Source organism: Branchiostoma lanceolatum, chromosome 8, assembly GCF_035083965.1.
Source record: "Branchiostoma lanceolatum isolate klBraLanc5 chromosome 8, klBraLanc5.hap2, whole genome shotgun sequence".
In the NCBI taxonomy this organism is placed as follows: domain Eukaryota; kingdom Metazoa; phylum Chordata; class Leptocardii; order Amphioxiformes; family Branchiostomatidae; genus Branchiostoma; species Branchiostoma lanceolatum.
This window is the reverse complement of record NC_089729.1, coordinates 11,944,340-11,966,384: the sequence shown is the minus strand read 5'-3', so window position 1 is coordinate 11,966,384 and position 22,045 is coordinate 11,944,340. Positions and strand designations below refer to the sequence as shown.

Below are 22,045 nucleotides of genomic sequence, written 5' to 3'. Positions count from 1 at the left end.
TAGTTCAATGGATGGACTACAAAGTTGTTTTTATACAACCAAGTGTTTTACCCAGTCGACGTTTCGACTATAATGCAATGATGACTGGTTCTAACTCGCACTGCAGGTAGGTGTCGCTGCTGCAGTTTGAAGAATTCGGTATCGGCTTATACCCCCCCTCATCACGCTTCATGACTAAAGTTTTTTAAATCCATACAGTCTCTTTAGTTTAATCCAACGAGTGAATCTGTTGTCCTAGATCTTCTGTCTATCACCTTGGCCCCGCAATGACGGGGGTATATAAACTCAGCCACGCATGGGGCCGCAGCAGCGACACCTTGCTGCAGTGTGAAGTAGAACCAGCCATTACTGTAAGTGTCCAAGGTTGATCATGATGGTATCTTATGTCAATTTATCGACCGATATATCTATATCGATGCATACAATTTATTTCTAGACAGTTAAAAGACAGAATGTTTCACACAAAAACAAAAAGCAAAGTTTATTATCAACGTCACATCCTATACTAAGTCATAAAATTCAATATAATACATACAGATATTATGCTTTCATATAGTTTCGGTGGATGCTTCCACACGAATAAATACGCAACAAATCCTCACTATTAGCTAAAGTATAAAATCTGCCTTGCAGCGTTGCACCGCTAGGGGGCAGTGTTGGTTCAACTAAAATACCAAACTTAAACCTTCTCCAATCTGCTAGTATTATCATTAACTACAAGAATTTTATGATTACTATTTGAGGACCAAACGGACAGTAACGGCCGACAAAAAATAAAATTTGTTCTCAAATGTCATGCAGTACAAAAAAAATCAAATAGATATTCCTCTTAAGAGCAGGCGTGGCTTCAAACAAAAAAAATTCGCACAAATAATGCGAGTGCTGCCATCTATATCGGTGAGAAATGCAGCTAACCTATGGTAAATTTACATCATAGTTGGAACTGCTTGGGTGTGTTCTTCGCGTTCGCTCTTAGCTGACCTGGCCAATCTCACACTTCCCACAATATTGTTGGAAAATTCACGATTCTAGCACTGTTCTAAGCAGACAGCTTTCTTTCAAAACCTTGAATTACATGATTTGAACGCTATTAACGGGGCTAAATGAGTAAGAGGCCTTGATGTTCGACCCAGTCTATCTATCGTTTCTATTCTGTTCGTTTCTCCGTCTGCCTCTCTGTCAAGTTTTCGTTTGTTTCGTTAGCCTACTGCAGACGCCAAGACTGTCTCAATTCCTCGCTCGACGCCTTCGAGGTACTCCAGCATGGGCCTGTTGGTCTTGTGCTGGTAGTACCTCGTGCGAAAATGCTTGTCGTTGATGGTCCGCCGCACGTCGTCCCGGACGCAGTCGGGGAGGTAGTACAGCACCCTCCCCATGTCGGTCCCCAGCAGGATCCCCGCTTCCGTGTACGTCCCGTCCTGCACTTCCTTGTACGTCTTCTCCATCTTCTCTGTCAGAAGGCTGTACATAAACTCGTACATCGCCACGTAGTCTTTGTGGGCCATGGCACCTGTTTGGGGGAGGGGGTCAAAAGGGAGGGGGTAAAGGGAGGGGGTACAACGAAAGAGTAAGTAAACTGTTTTTAATGTTCTCAAGGTTATTTGATTATCTGAGAGTTGAATGCTCTAACCAGTACATTGTCACGTAGTCTTTGTGGGCCATCGCACCTGTTTGGAGTAGTGGGGAGGGGGGCAAAGGGAGGTGGTAGTACAAAGAAGGAGTAAGTTTTATTTTCTGTTCTCAAGTTTATGTAACGATCTGAGAGTTAGATGACTGCATATTAACCAGTACATTGTCATGTAGTCTTTGTGGGCCATCGCACCTGTTTGGGGGAGGGGTCCTAAGTTAAAGAGACAAGGTAAAGAGCACAAAGAAAGAGTAAGTAAACTGTTTTTATGTGACGATCGGAGAGTTGAATGTATTAACCAGGACACTGCCACGTAGTATTTGTCGGCCATTGCACCTGTTCTTTGTGTGGGGTGGGTGTAGGGCACAAAGCTAGATTTTGTAAAATGTAGTCTGTCTTTGATGACCATACGGACCATGGACCTGCTTTGGGTGGAATAAAAGGAGGATATGAACAAAACAAAGTAAGCATATTGTCCTTGAGTTCATGTGACGACCGCCCAGCGAGAGAATCAGACACCACCATGCTATCTCCATGTCACATTGTGTCTCAGTTACACTCACTGCAGTATAACTATGGGGTGCTAGGTGACGCTACATATGACTTCCAGCTTGCTCATACTTAGTAGGTAATTGAAATTACGAGTTTGTGACGTAGGAGTTAATGAGAGTACCAGATCGTTGCTTGTTTTCATAAGTCTTTGAATCATAAGCCAAGGGTTTCAAAATAAATCATCTTGTGATGAAATTCTTATCTAAAGAAATTTGACAGCAACGCCCACAAATGCATTCCTTCGCCACTTGTCATCTAGATTAAGATATGACGTCATATAATTGCGTATATCTTCTTCCTTCCTTGTGTAAGTATTTGTTTTCTACCCCCTTCCCTCCACCTTACAATCCATCTTGAATCGCCCCTTAGCCTTTGGCAAGTCTGCGTGCATCTCATCTCAAGTAAACATGGCTCTCTCGTTTCCGGTGCCGTTCACTTAAGTCTTGTATTCTTTATGGCTCACACAAGCATCGTGCAGCCGACCGGATAACCCTTCCTCACCTCGCAACGTTTCTCAAAACCCGCGGGCGTGTGTGTCTAAACAACACTCCCTGGCGATCGTTCATCAACCGTGCGAATTTCTGAAGACATTCGTAAGCTAGAGAAATATAGCTTAACTACATAACTGAGTTGGAAAACAAAACCCGAAAGAAAGAAAATGGTCGCGTCATAGACATTGTACGGGAAACTTGTGGATAAAAACATCTGGTCGTTTAAAAAAAGTTTTTAAAGCAAAACTGTATTCAAAAACAGTTAAAAAGTAAGCAAAAGAGTTGTATCATTGTTGACATAAACATAACATACAAACACCACTCCTACACTATGTTACACCATAGTAAATGACGAGTCACTATTCTACCTATTCAACACTATTCAACAAACGACATATTACATGCCTTTCACAAGCTATGTATTCTTCTAGTCATACGTATGGGGAACTACGTCACAATCAATCAGCAAACTTGAATTTTCTTGAAAACGTATCACAATGTGCCAAATCACAACATTATCATTCAGCACGTTACTTCGCAACCTGGCCGTTCATGAAAAGCATTATCATGTTTGTTCATCTACTTACGGGAAAGCAATACAAATGTCAATAATCACACAAGAGCAAAACTGCAGTATTTCCTAACCACACAAAATAAATTGCTGTTCACACCCTTATGACAATGACATTAAAACATTCAAAACAATACATCAATAAGCAAATAAAAATAGTTGCTGGGATTGTAACCAAATAAAAAAGAAAGATGAAAAGTAGTTGTGTGTGTGGCATGCTTACCGAGCGCATAGTCCATTGTAACGGGTTGGTTGATTCACACACACTGGATACAAAGTAATGGTCAGACGTACGTGCACAGCAACTCCTCAGCCTAGTGCAAAGCAAGACGGTTAGCCGACAGCTCGGCACACGGACATGCACAACTACGGGAGGAACTGTACAATATATGGTAAGGAAATATCTAAGGGGGAAATAACGTCAAAGGTTATTTTCAACGGTTATCACTGCCGAGGCGTACGCCCAAACCACCAGACGACCGCAGAAGTAGTCCTTATAAGGCATGTGGTGCAAAAACAACTCTTAAGACACCCCCATACATAACTTCACCCTGACTCTTGTGTGTTGCTTGTAATTGGGATGTTTCATTATTAAAAGGGAGGGGCAGTTGTATGAAATTTATTACTGTTACTTCAAATCGTCAAGAAAACAGTATGTTAAGATAGTCAATTATAAAGGATTATAGTCTGTGAGATAAAACGAGGCGGAGTTTTTTTTTTGTTTAGCGGTGTTTTAAATGTGGTTGGTATTTGCTGTTGTTGCAATCGTGAACACCCCTACAGCGAAATGTAGCGGGCTGCACTTGTGAACCGGGCACATTCCAGTGCGCGGGTTTTCCGCTGTGTGGGTCACGACGTACGTCAGAGGCAACCAGGAAATATATCACCCACTGACGGAGATAGCCTCCATTCCAGGCTTCACTGCGGGCGATTTGATATTGGCTCTTTACGCTGCTGATGGCATACTCTCCAAGCCAAAGCCCATGATACTGCTTTTGCCCTTTGGATACTGCCATTGCCACCGATATATCTGTTTGGAGATTACTGATGACATACAGCAGTTTTCTTATGACTATATTGAATCCTGTTGGCTCCAGCCTTCTACAACATTTGCTGACCGAAGGACATGGTACGCGGCAATCAGAAAACATTAAGTAAACGGACAACAAGGAAGTTAGCATGATCACATAAAGTGCTTTATCCTGTTTCATTGGAGTCTTTCAAACCGTCAAGTATTGTACTATAACATTTTGAAGGTTCGTGATTTTTATATGATGAGCGATGGTAACCTGTAATTCATCTTCCGTGATTTAAAGCTGACAAAGATTGTTACAATTGTGTCAGGAAAAAACACACATTCATAAACATAGAATCAAACACCCTGACACAGAAGCCCGGTGTGGAGGCTACGACAGTAACGTGCGCACAAGATGTGGCGTGTTTGTCGTCTGCAGTTCGATCGGACGTGACGTGCGCTATGCTGTGGGAACCTTGAAGTCAAACCTGCGGGCCAGGAATGTGTAACACGCCCATTCCGCTAGGGCGGCGACCGCGCTGCGACCGCGCTGCGACATAAAATTTGGCAGATCGCTCACAGATGACAAAATGAATCTTTTTACGGTTCGTGTGTTTTGTTATCTTTTCTGTAAGATTTCACATTTTGCACGATGTTCCCATTATGAAGTCAAGGGTTTCACAAATTGAATTCATGTCGCAGCGAGATCGCCGTCTAGTGTAATGAGGGCTTAGGGACTGACTCTTGCCAAAACGAGTCTTTTTCTCTGATTAAGAAGACAAACCATGTCAGGATACTGACGTCAACATGCCATGGACGTCTCTGTTCCCGTACGTAGGGCCCATTCACGCGTGTCCGTATATTCAAGTCCGCATGAGTTGCGTATAGACATTTATCAGGTAAAGGCTGCGGCCAAATAAATCGTTTTTCGGTTCGATCACCAGGCTGCTCAACGGTGAGTCATAGTAGAAAACAACTTGTTACTCGCAAACTTTACCGAAAGCAACACAATGTTGATACGCAACGCATACGCACTTGAATTTAGGCACACTTGTGAACCGGCACGTACGTAGGTGTGTGTGGTGACAGTGTGTCTGTCAACCTTGAAGAGATAGCTGCGGGCCAAGTACGGGTCAGCGACAAAAATTCGCCAACAACACTATTAGATCTGATTAAGGAGGCATACGCCAGCGTACAGACGCCAAAGTATAGACACATGGCATCTATATGTCTGTTATCGCAGTTTTATGTGTGTTTGAAATGACGTCTCGTGCCTTTAGAAAACACAAATGTCGAAATAGATGGATGGACATAGAATTATGTTGCTTTTTTTGGATTCTGAAGCACGCAAGACAAACATATTTCTAACAGCAAACGTCACGGTAATCATGGTTTAAGGACGTCTCTACGTCAGCTATAGGTATGACGCAATAGGGGCGGACCAGGAAGTATGAGGAGGGGTCTATATAGGGAAAAATGACGTCACAGAAACTGTGAATGGAAAGCATTGAAATATCTATCGACACCATATTGAGAGCCGTACCGATCGCTCTGCTAAACATTCTCACACTGTCCCCATACCTGGTACTCCTTTATAGAAATATGATGTTAGGGAGAGGTTTTGAAAGGCACAAAAATGATGGCAGGAGTTTTAGCTTGATCTACACGCAAGTAATTCAACATTTAGAATTTTCTTCCTTTGATAAAGGAAATACACTGTGATTCTTTATGTGCCCATGAAGTGAGCGGAAGTACGTCACAGTGACGTCATTCGACATCCTGGAGATAACTGGAGAGTCATTCGAAAACCACATCCAATCGAAAATGACATTTGCCATATGTATAGGGCCTTGGCGTACTTACTTTTCAAAACAATTTAAAACATAACGTTACATCTCAATGGAGGCAACGTATTCGCTGTCGGATGGCCCTTAGTGTAATCTGATCTTTGAATCAGTAACATGAGACTGTCAGGCTATTGAGCGTGCTGACTGGCATCGATGGCCTGGAGGTCAGAATAGCGGACACGGGATCGAGCGACGTTAGTCATTGGGAAAGGCACTTAACACGACTTTCCTCACTCCACCCCATGTTTAAATGGGCATCTTTGGGCCGGGAGGTAAATGATGCTCGTGGTAAAAGTAGACGGGATACACTAGCCCAACCTTCCAATACAGTGCTCAAGAAGGGTCCTCAAGATCCTGGAGTAAGAAACAACCTACCATCCCCGCGGCCTCAAGAATGCTAAGCTAGGGACCTTTACCTTTTAAGTACTGATAGATGTGTTTGATAGATACACCAGCTCCAGACGCATATGAGAACGGGGTTGAGATGAAAAATCAGATCTAGGCACTGTGGTCGTAGTCTTAAGATGGTCGATGGTTAGTTATACTTTAAAGGTTTTTGTTCCGTAGCTCTCTGACGTTTACTTTTACTCACAACTTCATACTCTACATCAGGGCAATTATTGAACGTCGTGTGGTGATTTTAAAGACTTCTATCCATTCATTTTTACAGAAGTCAAATCCTTTTCGTGTGTCTGTTCAGAGGCTTTTCTTATCTTCCCATGTGAACACTAATCATGCGCAATTACATGGACGTCTTTCACGTTTAAACATCTGAGAGTAATTACTGAGCAGACCGTGGGAATCTTAAAGGGCTAATCTTGTCAATTTGTACAGAAGGAAAATCAGTTTCATGTGAGTCTTTTGAAATGATTTTTATTTCTACGTGACCACCAATTAGTCGCAATGACGTGTAAATCTTTTATATATTAAAATAACTTGATCATGCACTCAATTACTGAAGACAATATGGAAATCAGAGTTCTCATCAGTTCGTTGTTTTTAAAATCCAATCCTATTACGTGCCTTTCAGAAAGCTTTTCTTTTATTTTGTGACCATCAATTGCTTGTAATCACGTTTAAATCCTTCACATACAAGAATCAATAGAGGTTTGAACGTAATCACTGAACATAGTAAGTCCACTGTGTCAATCTTATAGACCTTTTATCTAGTCGCTTTTTCTAAAGACCTTTTAAAAAGCTTTCCTCATATTCAAAGGCCTTTCTTAAATTGCTATGTGATCACCGATTGCTCACAATAAAGTGTATGTCTCCATGAACAAACAAACAAACATCAATTGAACATTATGAAAGTGATATCTGAGCATACTATGGAAATCGTAAAGAATTTACCTCCATTCGATCTTTTAAAAGACAAATCATGTCATGTGCCATTTCAAAAGCATTTGTATATTCCTATGTGACCACCTATTTCACCCAATTTCATCCTCGTCTTTGATACATAAGCACCAATTGAACATTTCAAAGTAATTACTGAACATAATGTGAGAAAGGAGTTTCTAGTCATTCGTGATTTTTTAAACAATCAAATCAAATATTCTATTATGTTTCTTTACAGAGGCCTTTTTTCATTCCTATGTGATCACCAATTTCACGTAATTTGGTCTAAACCTTTCACATATAAACATCACGGGAACATCAGAGAGCAATAATTGAACACATTGCGGGAATCATAGACGACTTCTTTCCATTCGTTTTTAGAAGATATTAACCCCAATATCACATGTCTTTTCAAAGCTGATTTTCTTATATTCTCACATGACCGCCAATTCTTCGCAATCAAGTATTAGTATTAAGTGTTCTAGACATGGGCATCATTTGAGCGAACATTCCTCTTTACACAAGTCAGACCTACTTTCATGTGTCTGTCCAAAGGCTTCAAAGGCTTCTTATATTCCTATGTGACCACCCATTACGCTCAATCACACTTACATCTTTCACATGTAACGATCACATTTGCATTACGCATGGATTCCCTAGAAACTAGACGTTATTGAACATATCTCTGTGGGTTTCTGACAGGTTTATCCATAGTCTCTCTTCTTTCCACAAAAGCCTTTATGTGCCTTGTCAAAGGTTTTTCAAACATGCGTGCGTGATCACCAAATAATGAGCAATCAATTCTCGCAAGCAATAAGGAATGAACAATAACAACTGTTACGTGCTGTGAACCGATTGTAATTTTCGTCTATCCTCGATTTCTCTCATATTGCTAATGTGACCATAAAACCATGTGACTGACAGAATGTCCGTCAAGATGGCCGGACTTTTTCTTACTGGACTCGGCGTGCAAAAGTCAGCAGCTGTATAACCTCAGAATAGTCTCCTTTTTGTCTCCTTTTACTTTACAAGGTTCGAGAGGAACGCTTGAGAAGGTAAACGATGAATCATATCTCGTCTGTAATCAGAGACTATTTCAGGCATAATCTTCTCCGTGGTCATCATCATTATCTGTTGTCATATTCTCATTTGTGCCTGACCGCTTTGTGATTTATTCATCGGCACATCGGGATAAAATCAAATACAAAAATATTCTGATCACTTTGGCAGCTACAAATGGAAAACTACGCATGAAGACGAAATGCTGCCTGGGAAGAGAAAAACAAAATATAGGGATGGAATGAAACAATGTTTGGATAGCGACGTCTCAAATACCATTGTTGTTTCTGTGGATATTAAATGAAATGCTCTGATCCAAAATATGCGTCTTGGGTCTCGCGCCCAAAGGCAAAACAGTCAGATTCAAGAAGATAGCCTGGCATTTTAGGTCAGTGAGTTGAATATGTCGTCCAAATTAAATTACAATAAAACACTCGTAAATCAGTTGTTTTTAATTGGCTTTTCAGTCTTGGCAACGGTTCATTCTTACACTCCTGTTGAAATCATTCATCACCGTTTTTAATGCATACTAACACAATGTCTGTCCGTTTACACCTTGATGTAATAAAGCTGAAATAAATGTCTCTGACCTCAATATTTCCCCCTACTAGGCGCTTAACTTGCTAAGGCACTATTTTCACCAGACGATGAGCGACCGTGCAGCGACCGTGCATAATATAAAAATACGATTTATAATGACAGCAAAATAAGAAAAATTCGTTCTTTATCTATGAAATTCGTTGAGCTATCCGTCGAGTCTTTGGTCGCTCAGCGGTCTCAGTGCAGTCGCCGCCTTTGTGGAAAGGGGGTGTAACCAGCTGACGGGACAAACAACACTAGGATCTAGCTCGACATGAGAGTACCGCCGGACAGTTCTCCCTCCTCTAACGTTTTGAACATTCTGAATCCAACAGAATAGTAATTAGAGTTCAGCGCCCTTAAAGAAGGCTTGCACCCTTTGAAAAAAAAGCCATATAAGATATTAGGCTTATGGTTAAGATCTTCAGTTGAAGCAAACATGAAACATCCTTCAGACAGGAAAACAGGAAGTAGCTGACCCAAAAGAATTGAGAAATCTTTCAAAAAGAAAACTACTAAAGAAGGTAGAAGTGCGGTGCCCTCTAGAGAATGCTTATAGACGTTTTTATTTTTTCCTTCCTTCCTTGAAAGATAAATGGATGGTTTGGTTGTCTTTGGAAATCCGTGTGCTCACGGTCAAATTGTTAGATCGTCGGTTGAAAAGAACACGAACAATTCAATTATGAAACAGAAGATACGTTTGACTCACGAAAGGGTAGGAATGCGGTGTTTTCATTTTTTGTACACGCTAGTTTATCAATGAAATTTGTTTGAACGACCTTCAAAGACTTTTGGTCGGTCAACGGTCGCCGCTTGAGTGGGAAGAGGGTACAAGTGTTCCACGAGTTTCCCTGTGCACTATGGCGCTGGAATGTCAACACCCTTCGCAAACAACGTATCTAAATTTAAAGTCTCCTCGCAGCCACGTGAAATGTTTGTCCGAACCAAACCACCCGCAACAGAACCCCTTGTTTTCCCTGCTATATGTTGAACATGGCGAAGTTAACGCTACGTTTTTGGTACACGGTACATTGGACATCCCACCTCCCTGTTTACTAGGCACATAAACTCATTTGCACTTCACCATGATATGAGGCAATCTCTGACAATTTGAATAACTGAAAAACCCTGTTTGATCTTAAAAAAGGTTGCTACCGATGCAATGCAGTCAGGGAATGCCGTCAGAATATCTCTAGAGTCGATTTGTTACCGTCAGATTGATACGAACAGAAAAAGTCGGAAGGTCACTGGTCTCAACTCTTCCTGCCCCCCCCCCCCCTCTTAGCGTCTAATTCTTTGTCATTCGTACACACGGGTTACTGAGACTTCAAGGAAGTCGTTGATGTTTTACAAACTATAGTGAACTCCTTTGGCTAGTTCTTAGTAGATTTGAATTAAAGACAAGTAAAGTATTCGCACGCCTGACTGTCTCATCAATTTCTGGCTTGAGCCGGTTGAGGCAGCCATAACAACTCTAGCAACTCCGAAAACATCGCGACTCCAGGCCTTATTGAAAATGCTGTCAGGCCGAGTGCCAACCACAACTCAAACTTCCTATCAAGGCAGCCTTTCATGCGACCGAACTGTGGGAGTATATGGCAACACGTTTAAGTTACAAAACATCCGCTGTGACTTTGCTTTTTTTCAGGTTATCTTTACCGTTCTATAACGTTAATCTGTATTGTGACTCACATGTAGTGAACTAGTTTACATTATTGTTAATTGAACGTCGTGTGTTTGAATAATCTTTTTGCGAAAACAATAAGAAAACAAAGGAGTTGATTAATTGAAGCCCATTTTCTGAAATATCATGATCATAAAGCGACAGAACTACACATGCTAACATGTCGTAATGGCGGCCATCTTGGGCTCTTGGAGCGTCACTTTTCAAGGTCATTAACCCGTAGATCGCTGTAGAATTCCTACATAATGGGGTGGGGGGTAAATTTTCGATTTGATTCATAGGTCTCGATTGTCTCTATGATTTTCTATTGATTAATTTTTGGTCTCATCTTACAACCGTTACCATGGTGATATTTTCCAGGAAAAACAACAACAAACAAACAAAAGTAAAACGTTAGAAAAACATGTAGTAAGAAACAAAAAAATTAAATCCGACTGACATCACTTTCACGTTTGACTGGAACGTTCACACATGTAGTTGGCATTCTGATTTGCAATCGCTCCTAAGTGATGAGCTAGGAATTTTGCAGAAGCCCACCCCTAAAGCATCGCAATGTCAGGGGTCGGCGCGGCGGCTATTTCGGTCTGTACTCTATCCACACGGGTTATTAATGGCACCAAAAGATCAAGGGACCAACCGTACTATAGCGGGATAAGGGTACACGGACTAACTGTACGTGTGGTTTTTCGTTTGAGAGTACACGTAGAATATGTTGCTGTTTATAAATATTATTTTAGGAACGTGTATAAGTATACTTTCTATGATGTATCAACAGAAAAAAATTATGCACGCATGGAAAATCACGTATGAAAAACAAGTGGCGTACGTGGACATAGCCCTCGATTGAGGTCTGGTTTAGTCATCTCGATATATCGCATGTATACATTTTTTCCATTACTTTCAGGACTTAGTACTTAACTCAGATTAAGGATGCAGTAATAGTTTTTAATATTTACCATTCAGTGTTTTGAATAGGACAAAAAATAGTATCACAAAAAACATACGAACAGGGGGTCATCAAATATACTTTAAATAACTGTAGATAATCGTCCAAAAATATTAATGTGTTTGTGGACAGCATACCTTTATATAATAGCGAATGATAATACCATGCTGGCCCAAGTAACGGCGTAAAAAAGCATTAACGTTACAGGTGCTTTTTCTGTCATCTTTCAAAACATATCGGACCTGTCCTCGTATAGTACGGGACAACTAGCGCGTCATATCTGCCACCCTGGGTTCATGTTACGCGGTGGATATTCTTGGAATGAAAATCTTTCCTATAGGAAACGAAAACAACTACATCTGGGCAAACCATCGCATGTCGGTTTTTGACGGAAAACTCAAACCGTTATACGAGTCTCTTTTAAAAACGGCCTTTTTATGCAGAAGAAACGCAACTGCGACGCGAAGTTTAGAATGACAGCTGTCCGCACACATGTTACACAGTTTAATATAGGCTGATCGAGCTCGGCATCCACTCTTTTGACAGAAAATTTCATCAAGATTTAAAAGCATTTGAGACTTTCAGCCCGCACGTCGCCACCTTACCTTGCGTCAGAACGTCTTCCGCCGGATAACTCCTTAGGGAACGTCTTTCTTGTGTCCTTCTGACGTGCAAAATCTTCTGAGAAAACAACGGAAGGGCTCTCCTCTGGGACTGGGGTGACGGAGTCCACTTCCAGCGGGCGGACTTATTTGGAAAGAGAGCAACAGCCGGGCGAGCACTATCAGCGGCCAAAGCGCGGCAGAAATGTCCCGAGCTCCGGCCTGCCTAAAACCGGTTTCGGGTGACACCCGACGTGTTTCTGGAAGGTCGCCCGCGCAGGTTTCACCCGCCTCGCGCCCCCTTGTGTTTACTCACCCCGCCGGACGAATGTTCGCGATGTTCAGTGTGTACTTGTGACACCTAGGCGTGACGCGCGGTGCCCGGACACTACCGGTTAGGGCTTGTGCGTATATTCAAGTCCGTGAGTTGCATATCATGAAGTCAAACCCAGCTTGTCTAGATATAGCAAACAGTCGTATTTAGTAGTCTATTGTTACAACAAAGTCAGTCACAGTTCACTGTCACATGTATGTTTTTCCTTATATTTCTACAACGTATTTGTAGTCCCACGGGCATGAACTTGCAATAAAACATTCTATTATCTTTAGGTTATAAGGTAAAGTTTGCGGTCGAAGGAATCTTTTTTTTTCGGTTCGATAACAGCAGTGGGTCAAAGTAGAAAACAACTTCTCACCCCAAACCTTTACTTAAACCCCCAAAATATCAATACGCAACTCATACGAAGTTGGATTTGCTCACAAGTGTGAATGGGCCTTTAAAACGAGCTCGGGCCGGATATCTTCGGCTACTTGTATCCTGGTGCTTTGGGACGTACCGAAGTAATAGTTTCCTGTATTCTTTTTTAAGGTCACACATACATAGCCGAACATGCCTCCCGACCACCAGCCAACCGATGTTGGCTGTAGGTTGGGAGAGGTCTGTCCAGTTTTAGTCAAATTTGACTTCCAAACACACCCTGACCACTACTGACTTACTCCCAACCACCAGGCAATCCAGACGTCCCGTGGACAGCCGAATGTTGTTAAAATTCCAAATTTTAAAAACATCAGACGACCACAACCGACCAAGCTCCCGAATTACTCCCTACCATGGTTGGAGGAAGGTCGGGAGGCTATGTTTGGATATGTATAACCGGGGCTTAACCTGCTTCCCCGTCATTCAATAACAGTTTCAGCACTTGCATTGTTTCCTTAGCCCCCTGTCTACTGCGACCGAAATCCGATTTGGGTAAGCCTTGATTTCATAATTTGAACATGATGAACGATGCAAAAGTTGATTTGTATTTGATTACTTCTACTTAATTTCGGCAGTATGTATGTATTATGTCTGCCTGTATGTATGTTCATATATATATGTGTTGTTCCGTTCTATTGGTGGAAAAAGGCAAAACAAATTAATCTTCCATTAATAGAGGACTTATTCTGTATGTATCAATTTAAATCTTTATCTGAACTTCAACGGTGACTGATCATTTTCTATTACATGTACACATCATTCCTGCACACACTGCACTAAAAACTCACAAGACAAGAATTCTGGTTTATTCTGAACACTTTATTGAAACATGTCTTAATATCTTTTTGTCAAATGTCACAAAAGCGACTCAAGCAATCTACCGTCCAATTTATCAGTGCGACGAAATCGGCTGTAAACAATATTTTAGTCCAATGTAAGTCTGTTCTGTACACTCCACCACCATGTTCTATGTCAGTAATACTAATCAACTAGAAACAAACCTTTTTCACTCAGAAAAGGTTCTAAACATGATTTTGAATGAATTACAGAATGATATGTTAATTTCAACTATTGTACAATATGTTACGATGTTAAGGTTGATCTTTGAGAGAGGTTGAGATTTCATATTAGCTATGGGAAGAGTATAAGATGCAAATTGAATAGACCTCCAAACCTCTGTTTTTTGCACATAACTTTCCACGCTTATGGAGCAGTTTCTATTTGCCTTCAAACACTCCCATATTGTCACATATGTTAGTCAGTAATGTAGCTTGGGTGCCACCCTCCGTAGTAACCGCTGGCCCAATATTTTCCCTTGCAAACCACGGAGTTAGCAAGTAAAAAGATTGAGCCAGCCATTACTGCGTAAAATGGCGCCCAGGCTATCAGTAATGTGATTGGTCCTAATGAATGAGTTTTTATATAACGTTAACTCTCGATAATTCTTCCGGGTATCCTTAAACGGCCACATTAAAAACAGCACCAGTAACAACAACATGTACAAACAAACAACGTTGTTATCAAGGCCTTCTCAAGAATGCATTGAACGACTGCAGATCTGAAGTGCGAATATATTGGAGATTACTGATACTGCATGTAGAAGATTTGTTTGTTTGTTTGCTTGTTTTATGGTAAGATCTCTTTGAACTAACATTTATTTTTATGTGTTTAAAGTAAGAGTATCCGGTTGACTATCCGTTAAGAAATATAATTCGATAAAACAGGTGTTTGTATCCAGCAATGCATATCTAGAACGAGAGCTCTATACGGTGTCCAGACAAGTCAATGAATCGCGCACAAATCTGTGATTGGTTACGGTTGAGTCACGTGCGTCTCGCGTGTCGATCACGTGGAAACCACGTGTCCATCACGTGGACAGCTAGACGTTGGAGCGGCCTCCACGAGACTGTGCCTGCTTCTGGTTCCAGATGGGATGAGGAAACAGCAGGTGGTATCTGTGAACAGAAGCATGGTTGATACTCACAAGAAAGGAAGTACTTTTAAACACATTTTCAGCATATCTAAGAAGTGAAGTATGTTACTATTTTGCAAGGAAAGCGGATTCTTTACAGTCAAACCTGGCCGGCAAACGTTGCGACCACCTAATCTCTAAGCAGATCCAACGGTTGCAAAGACCGTATCCAACTGGCAGGAGAAGTTGTTATTGCAAGTTTTTTGCAACCACTTCTCCTGCCAGTTAGATACGGTGTATGCAACCGTTGGATCTGCTTGGAGATTAGCAACCAGCAGGAGCAGCCAACAGCTTCCCGACATTCACAATCGATATACAACAGTCTAGTCCGATTCACATAGTCATCTCTACCTTGTCCACCCGAACGATGTGGAGGTCAAGGCACTAGGTAGGTAAGACTATACGCCAAGCAGCCAGTTGCCTTACCCTACAAATAACCACTTTTTGTGTGGTCTCAAGGCGGGTGGTGAATATAGATGCCGTTGAATAACATTTCCTCAGTCCCTCCTCTGAGACTACGTTTGGCTGTTCATGCATATGTCACTTTTGTGCATCAAAGCTTGCTACTCGTCAGATTTTAGTTAATGGAGCATCTCGGGACATTGCTCAGTCAAAGTAGCTTGAAGTTGACAAAAGAGGATGTCCTTGGAGGTCTGCGACCTGCGTCATTGCCGTGGGTAGGGGTTTGACGTTCTTCTAGCTTCCTTTTATTTTGCTTGTTAGGCGGATCAGACATGGCGCATCCTCTCCCAATCTGGGCTTGAGTTGAGCCAACATCATTTTGGAAATGCGCCCGAACATTTTTAAGCGGCTAAGACTTAGCCTCTACCAGGCTCCACAGGTCGCTGGAAAAAATCGTAGAAATTGGCCAAATAGGCGGATAACACGCTAGAGAAGTTAGTCTGCTATAGAAGTTACAGTTTGCGACCTCTAGATCCTCTTGGATGGCAAATGGTCCCTGCGTCCGTAGCCGACTCCCTTATCATACTATTCACTCTATTTGGCCAAATTCTACTATTTTTCCAGCCATCCGGGGTGCCTGGTAGAGGCTAGCTAAGACTAACAAACACACAGAGAAACGAAGAACACTGAGCAAATAGATTTTCTAATTTTCTAATTGATGACATTTTGGAGGGAAACAAGTCTTACCTGAAACCAGAACCAAAGTAGGCCCTCTTGGGCATGCCGCCATCCACGTCGGCAGCGAGCGGCTCTTGTTCCCTGTAGTTCTCCATCCACGGCAAGGCGACACCCTCCTCCACGTCGCCACCGCCCTGCAGTGGCTGGGGGTTACGGGCCACCGACGGGCCGGCGGGGAGACCCCACACCGGGGCGGAGAACACCATCAGGGCCAGAAGCGCCGTCAGAGACGTCATGACTGGAGTCGAAAGGGTCGATCGAAGGAACGGCAGACGAGAAGATTTACTTTCTGCCGTGAGAGGAGAGAGTTTAAAAAGTCATCAGGGATTATCAATCGAGTTCTACACGTGTAGGTTTCCTTGAGTAGTCATGAGGGAGTCGCCACAATGCCGCATGGATACTTCGGTCCCATTTCCAATCCGGGGCCCGAAAACGAAAAAAAATGCATATCAAGAAAATACACAATATCTGGTTAGGAGTATTTTTCTTGACGTTTTGTGCATTTTATATTTTGTTGTCTTCTATAAGCTGCCCGGTATGTCGGGTCCCGGATTGGAGATGGGCCCGAAACAGAACAGGGAGAGTCATGTAGTACATTGTTACCTTCTAAAAGAAAGGTGGAGGTTAGAATACGTAGCTTCTTATTAAACAGAAATCTTTATTGACACAACAAAAGTACAGCGACTTCCGTAAGGTCTTCTACAACTAAACATGCAAACAACAACAATGGGATACAAAATAATTCACCTTGGTACAAGTATGACAAGTATATGAATACTTTAACATGTCGAGTTTAAACTATCACTCACACTACTAGTTCTAAGATCTAAACATTCTCTGATATATTTACCTATTTGTACACAGTAAGGGTTGTCTCCTTCTAGAATGTATTTGAATTTATCTATAGAATGGGATGCATCAAATTCTGTTGAGCAGGCGGAAAGAAGGTTGAACAGCTTTGAGCGCTTATCATGATATCGTGGACAATCTAGGATAAAGTGTCGCTCATCTTCAATCTCATTTGGACAGAATGGACAAAACCTCTCGTCACGGGGAATTTTTTGGTATCTTCCGATTTCCACATTTAATCTATGACTACATATTCTTATCTTGGTGATTGCTCTTCGAACTTCGAAATTATGTATATCCGATAGGTACTTTTCTTGTCCGTACCTTTTCTTTAACAAAGAATAAATGGAAAGTTTTGAATTGTTTTGAATAGAAGTACGCCATTTTTGTAAGTATATATCTTGTAAACGGGTTCGTAATTGATCAGTCAACACATCAACTTTGTATGACCTAGGGTTCGTCCATGCATGCCCAAAACCGTTATAATTAAAAATGTCATTTACATGATTCACCCAGTCAGAGTCAGCGGAATGTAAAACGTCGTATGCTTCACGAAGTAGAGTGTCTTCGGGTAAATTTACTAACCGGTGCCAGTATTTGATAAGTTTTATTTTAGCATCAATAATGATTGGGAAAGTTCCCAATTCACCACGAATTCCGTCATTTGATGATTTAGAATTTACTCCAAGTAAAAATTTCTGGAAGCTCATATCTATGGTATCAAATTCTGGGATTTGTTGGGGAAGATGTATATTTTCAATTGCTATGTTGTCATTTTCTAATTTAAGGCCAGCCGCGAGTCTTAACAATTTATCCTTATCTGATTTTTTCTTTAAATGAATCACGTAAGAGTTGATGACCCTCCCATATGACTTCAGTTTGCATGTTGTACTCCTACGAACTACTCCACAGTGGAATACATGCATGCAGATGTTGTGCATAATCTGTGATTTGCAGTTTCATTGCAGACACACCGAAATACAGTATGATTAAAAGGTGTTGTGCCACGAAGGCAATTACCACGTATATCATTTTAAACAGCACCCTGCATCGTAGCTAGATATATGTGTATGAGATGACTTCCGCTGAAGGTTGCATCTTAAGCTCAATTTTAAATCGGTCTTATCTAAAACGATTTTACGGTTTCACATAAAGGACTCTTTGCAGGAAGACCCCAGGCTTATGGTGGACCTCCACACAGAACACTCACTGTCGGCGCAACTTATATATAGACTCCACTTTCCACACACAAAATGAATGGTCGTCTCCAAGTGCAACACACTTCAACTAACTTGAAGCATGGTGCTTTTTCAAGTAGCTAGTGCAATGCGGTTTGCTAACGGCTAACTTATTGCAAAGCACATCGGGTCACCTCTAATCTTTTCGATAAGATTGCTGGGTTCTTTTGCGTACATGCTTTTGAAGCCTGATTTTAACACCTGAAGCTCCCCATACACGGTGTACCCATCATTCAGTCCAATTCTTTATTCCAATACCAACTTGCAGACACACAAATGGTAGCCTGGATGGCGTTGATGATGGAAAGGGCAATCCCCTGTACCATTCCCTTGCTGTTAAGGTGGTAAGTATATCAGCAACAACCGGATGAAAGCGACGTAATGTCAAGTTCTTGCTGGTTTGATTGATATTTTCTGTAAATTTTACTGGTAGAAGTGTACTTCTATTTCAACTTAGCCGGATGCAGCCCAGCTAAAAGTGCGTCTTGATAACACTGATGTTGTTAACAGGGACACGTTTTCACCTACTTTCGACCATGGCACACGGCACTCATGAGCATTTCTCATGAGGATTTGATACAATTTACGTGGCCTTCATCAATGAGTTAGAAGCACGTGGTGGAACGTATGCAGGAGCTAAATGGATGGTAAGTATTTGTAAATGATGCTACCAGCATCTAAACACAGCTCCGTACCGCTTTGGCAAAACTACTGCCTGAATTTCAACATTCTGCTTCATATAAAAGAGCTAAATGTATATGCCTATACGCTTGACGTCAGACCTTTGTCCGTTTCGCTTCGCGGTCTTGCAATTGTTTTCAACAGAATAGATGCATTCTTCTCTACAACACTGTCAATCCTATAGCTGTTTGCAGAGGAAGTTATACACATTCTCATTCAGTGCAAGCTACTAATACCGTACGTAACAGAACTAATCAGCTTCAATCAGAGCCCAGAAAGCCTCCGATGAGTATATGATTGATAGAAGGGACAAAATGAAATGTTCATTTGGAAAAGGTTCTAGCTGGACGGCAGGTTTACTACTTTCTACTTTGGCACTATCTTGTAAGCCACATGGAGCGTAGACAACTGTCGGGATACGCTTAACCCACACACTTCACCGTGGACTTTGTAAAACATACATTTGGCTGTACAAATGACTAACAAGTACGCTAAAAAGATGACATTACTATCTATCACTACTACATAGTGTGTATGGATACTGTTATTTCGCTTTCTGATACTGCTATTTCGGTGCTATGCTTTTTCGTTGATAACATGCATGGATAATTGTAGGAGATGCCCCGTTCTAGAAAGCCTCACCCGTCGTCTTTTGTCTTTTTTATCGGTTAGAAAGTATTACCAGGTTGCCAAGAAGAGCTCTCACTGAACATGTAATTTCCCTTTGTCGTCAGGCAGACTTTGAATCTTAACCAGAAACGACAGACGCTACATTTCATTTCTTTATGCTAAAGTACGATGAACTTTTAGCCACGGCTTTACCAGTATATCTCCGACCTTCTGGTCGGGAGGCTGGGTCGCTAACCCCTGGGCTACGCAAAAAATCTAGGCAAGCTGTCTCATGCTGATAGTTAGACGGCTTCCCTATCCTTATAGCCAATCCATACCTCAGCATCATTCCTAAAAAGTAAAGATGACGGTAGTACCATAGCCTTTTTTAAAGCAGTAAGGACAGTGGGTTGTTAAGCCCGTTTCTCTTCTTCCACGGTCTTTTACCTCCCACATGGCCATTAGACGCCACTCTGTCGCTATGTCTAAAACCAAGGTGCAAATCTTTCCTACCTGTGCGTGTCAACTCTACAGCAGACGGGTGATGTCGGTCAAGTCGTTGTCGGCGCGGTACTGATGCGGGAACCAAACCTCCTCTTTTATAGCCCAGCGCCCCGCTTCAGAGATGATCACATGGGCAAAAACGTTCTTCTCTTCGAAAATAATTTGCCTTTCGACGATCCGGTTGATGACGACAATGCAAATTTCAGACGATAGTAGGTCTACGTCAGCATTAAGTAAGTTATATCTTTTGGTGTTGAAAAAGCATGCATCAAAAGTATGATATGTGTGATAGGCCACTTTTCAACTGGGCGACGGCGCATCTACCAAAATTGGATTTGCGCTTTTCTTTTGCGTGGATTTGGTTATGACGCAGGATCTAAAAGTATGATGCAAAAGACAACAAAATATACAAAACTTAAAATATTTTTTTCTTCGTCTATGAAATTCGTTTGGCGATCTGTCAAATCTTTGGTCGCGCTGCGGTTTCAACCACTATTGGAAAGGGGTGTCAGGAACTTAAAGTATAAGGAACGGATGATCATGATAATAGAAAAATCGTTGCTGATAACATGCGTATGATGTGAGAGTTGTAATTTCACGGAATAATCTGTTTTGAAACGCGCCAATGGAGACCACTCAACAGGACATGTGGGAGCTCCACTGACTCTACCTTTGATGTTCTGACGTATGTCTCTATATCAGGACATCAAAGTCAACCCGAAAGTCTTCCTAAGTGTACACTGCCATCTTTCTGACTGTAAACTCTGCTGCTAATACTGTTTAAAGCAGGACAAAGATGTGAAATGTATATAATAAGTTTATTGCAAATTCATGCCCGAAGGCTAAATGCAAATAACATACATAAAAGAACAGTGTACAAAATAGGTATAAAAGCTGCTTATCTAAATTGTACAAATGTAATTGTCTATAACTAGTGAAGGGTTATAGTGCTGTACTGATACTAATTATTTTCTTCCTTTTAATTTCATTGAAATAGCAACACAGCAATACACAGGTCACCCAGGCAGCTGTGCTGATGAAGGGTGCTATCTAACATACAGTGGGACATTCACATATGAAAAAACGCCATACATCAATCAAAACATTCATAATATGACAAAGACTAAATCAAACAATATCGCATTTATATGTGAGCCTAATCTTCACCATGAGTAGACGTAAACTAAATAGTTAAAAGCATGTGGAGGTCAGTACTAGCCTTACCCCAGGACTTGACTAAATGTATGTAACAGAGGTATTAAGATTTGAAATGGTTTGTGAAACGTACATAGAGACCTGAGGTGGTTTAACTGGAAGAACCATTTTCTTATCGCCACCATCAGAGGTCAAACGTCCCTTTCCTGTCCTGTATCGCGACGCTTTGATGCTGATAAACTTAAGATTACTACAAACATGCTCGGAGATTACTTTGCCTTAGAAATGTTATTACGTTACCTGAGCCTCATGATGCTGGCTTGTGTCTCTCCAAAGCCTCTAATTACATTTGTATCAGATCTTACCAAGGGCATAGACCGACCCCTACCCCCTTCTCATGTTAACAGCGCCCTAGGATAACTGATTCAGCCAGTATGTTCTAGGTACCAGTACTCTTTGAAATTTTTTATGCGAGGAGCAAATGCAACTGCCCTTTCGTAGAATATATCAACGAGTTCACTGTCCTTATGAGATGTATGGACGTCATATGTAGGTCTGTGTCCTTTTGTTTTACAAACATTCATGATCATTTTTTTTAAAAATCGGACAAAATGCAAAATGCGTACTATAAAAGAATCCCTCCCCTTAAAAAGAAATTGATATAATACAAATATTACACCCATCTTTAAAAAGCACAAGATGGATAACGGAAACCAGTCAGTGGGAAATAAGACGAGTTAGTGAACAATCAACCACGTTAGTGAACAATCAACCACGTTAGTGAACAATCAACCACGTTAGTGAACAGTCAACCACGTTAGTGAACAAT

The 22,045-nt window shown here is 41.4% G+C and overlaps 2 protein-coding genes across 3 annotated transcripts; both read right to left on the bottom strand.

Annotated features, from left to right (window-relative positions):
- Window positions 1-455: 455 nt before the first annotated feature.
- Window positions 456-12,596, bottom strand: LOC136440502 (uncharacterized). Of its 2 annotated transcripts, XM_066436552.1 has the most exons (3): window positions 12,315-12,596; window positions 3,465-3,555; window positions 456-1,510 (listed from the first exon to the last, which is right to left on the bottom strand). In XM_066436552.1, exons 2-3 carry the CDS (start codon window positions 3,478-3,480, stop codon window positions 1,200-1,202), a joined length of 327 nt encoding a protein of 108 aa, XP_066292649.1. In that variant the 5' UTR covers window positions 3,481-3,555; window positions 12,315-12,596; the 3' UTR covers window positions 456-1,199. The 2 variants fall into 2 exon arrangements, with proteins under 2 accessions (XP_066292649.1, XP_066292650.1); XM_066436553.1 differs by lacking the exon at window positions 3,465-3,555 and having other exon boundaries at window positions 12,315-12,589.
- A 1,270-nt stretch (window positions 12,597-13,866) lies between these two features.
- On the bottom strand, window positions 13,867-20,163 carry LOC136440713 (uncharacterized). Its single transcript, XM_066436810.1, has 3 exons — window positions 20,071-20,163; window positions 16,190-16,469; window positions 13,867-15,023 (listed from the first exon to the last, which is right to left on the bottom strand). Exons 2-3 carry the CDS (start codon window positions 16,414-16,416, stop codon window positions 14,948-14,950), a joined length of 303 nt encoding a protein of 100 aa, XP_066292907.1. The 5' UTR covers window positions 16,417-16,469; window positions 20,071-20,163; the 3' UTR covers window positions 13,867-14,947.
- Window positions 20,164-22,045: the final 1,882 nt, after the last annotated feature.

Coding starts and splice junctions, on each gene's coding strand:
- LOC136440713 (XM_066436810.1), bottom strand. CDS start 16,416: ATGACGTCTCTGACGGCGCTTCTGGCCCTGATGGTGTTCTCCGCCCCG. Junction 15,024..16,189: donor TACTTTGGTTCTGGTTTCAG/GTAAGACTTGTT, acceptor TTCTGTTCACAG/ATACCACCTGCTGTTTCCTC.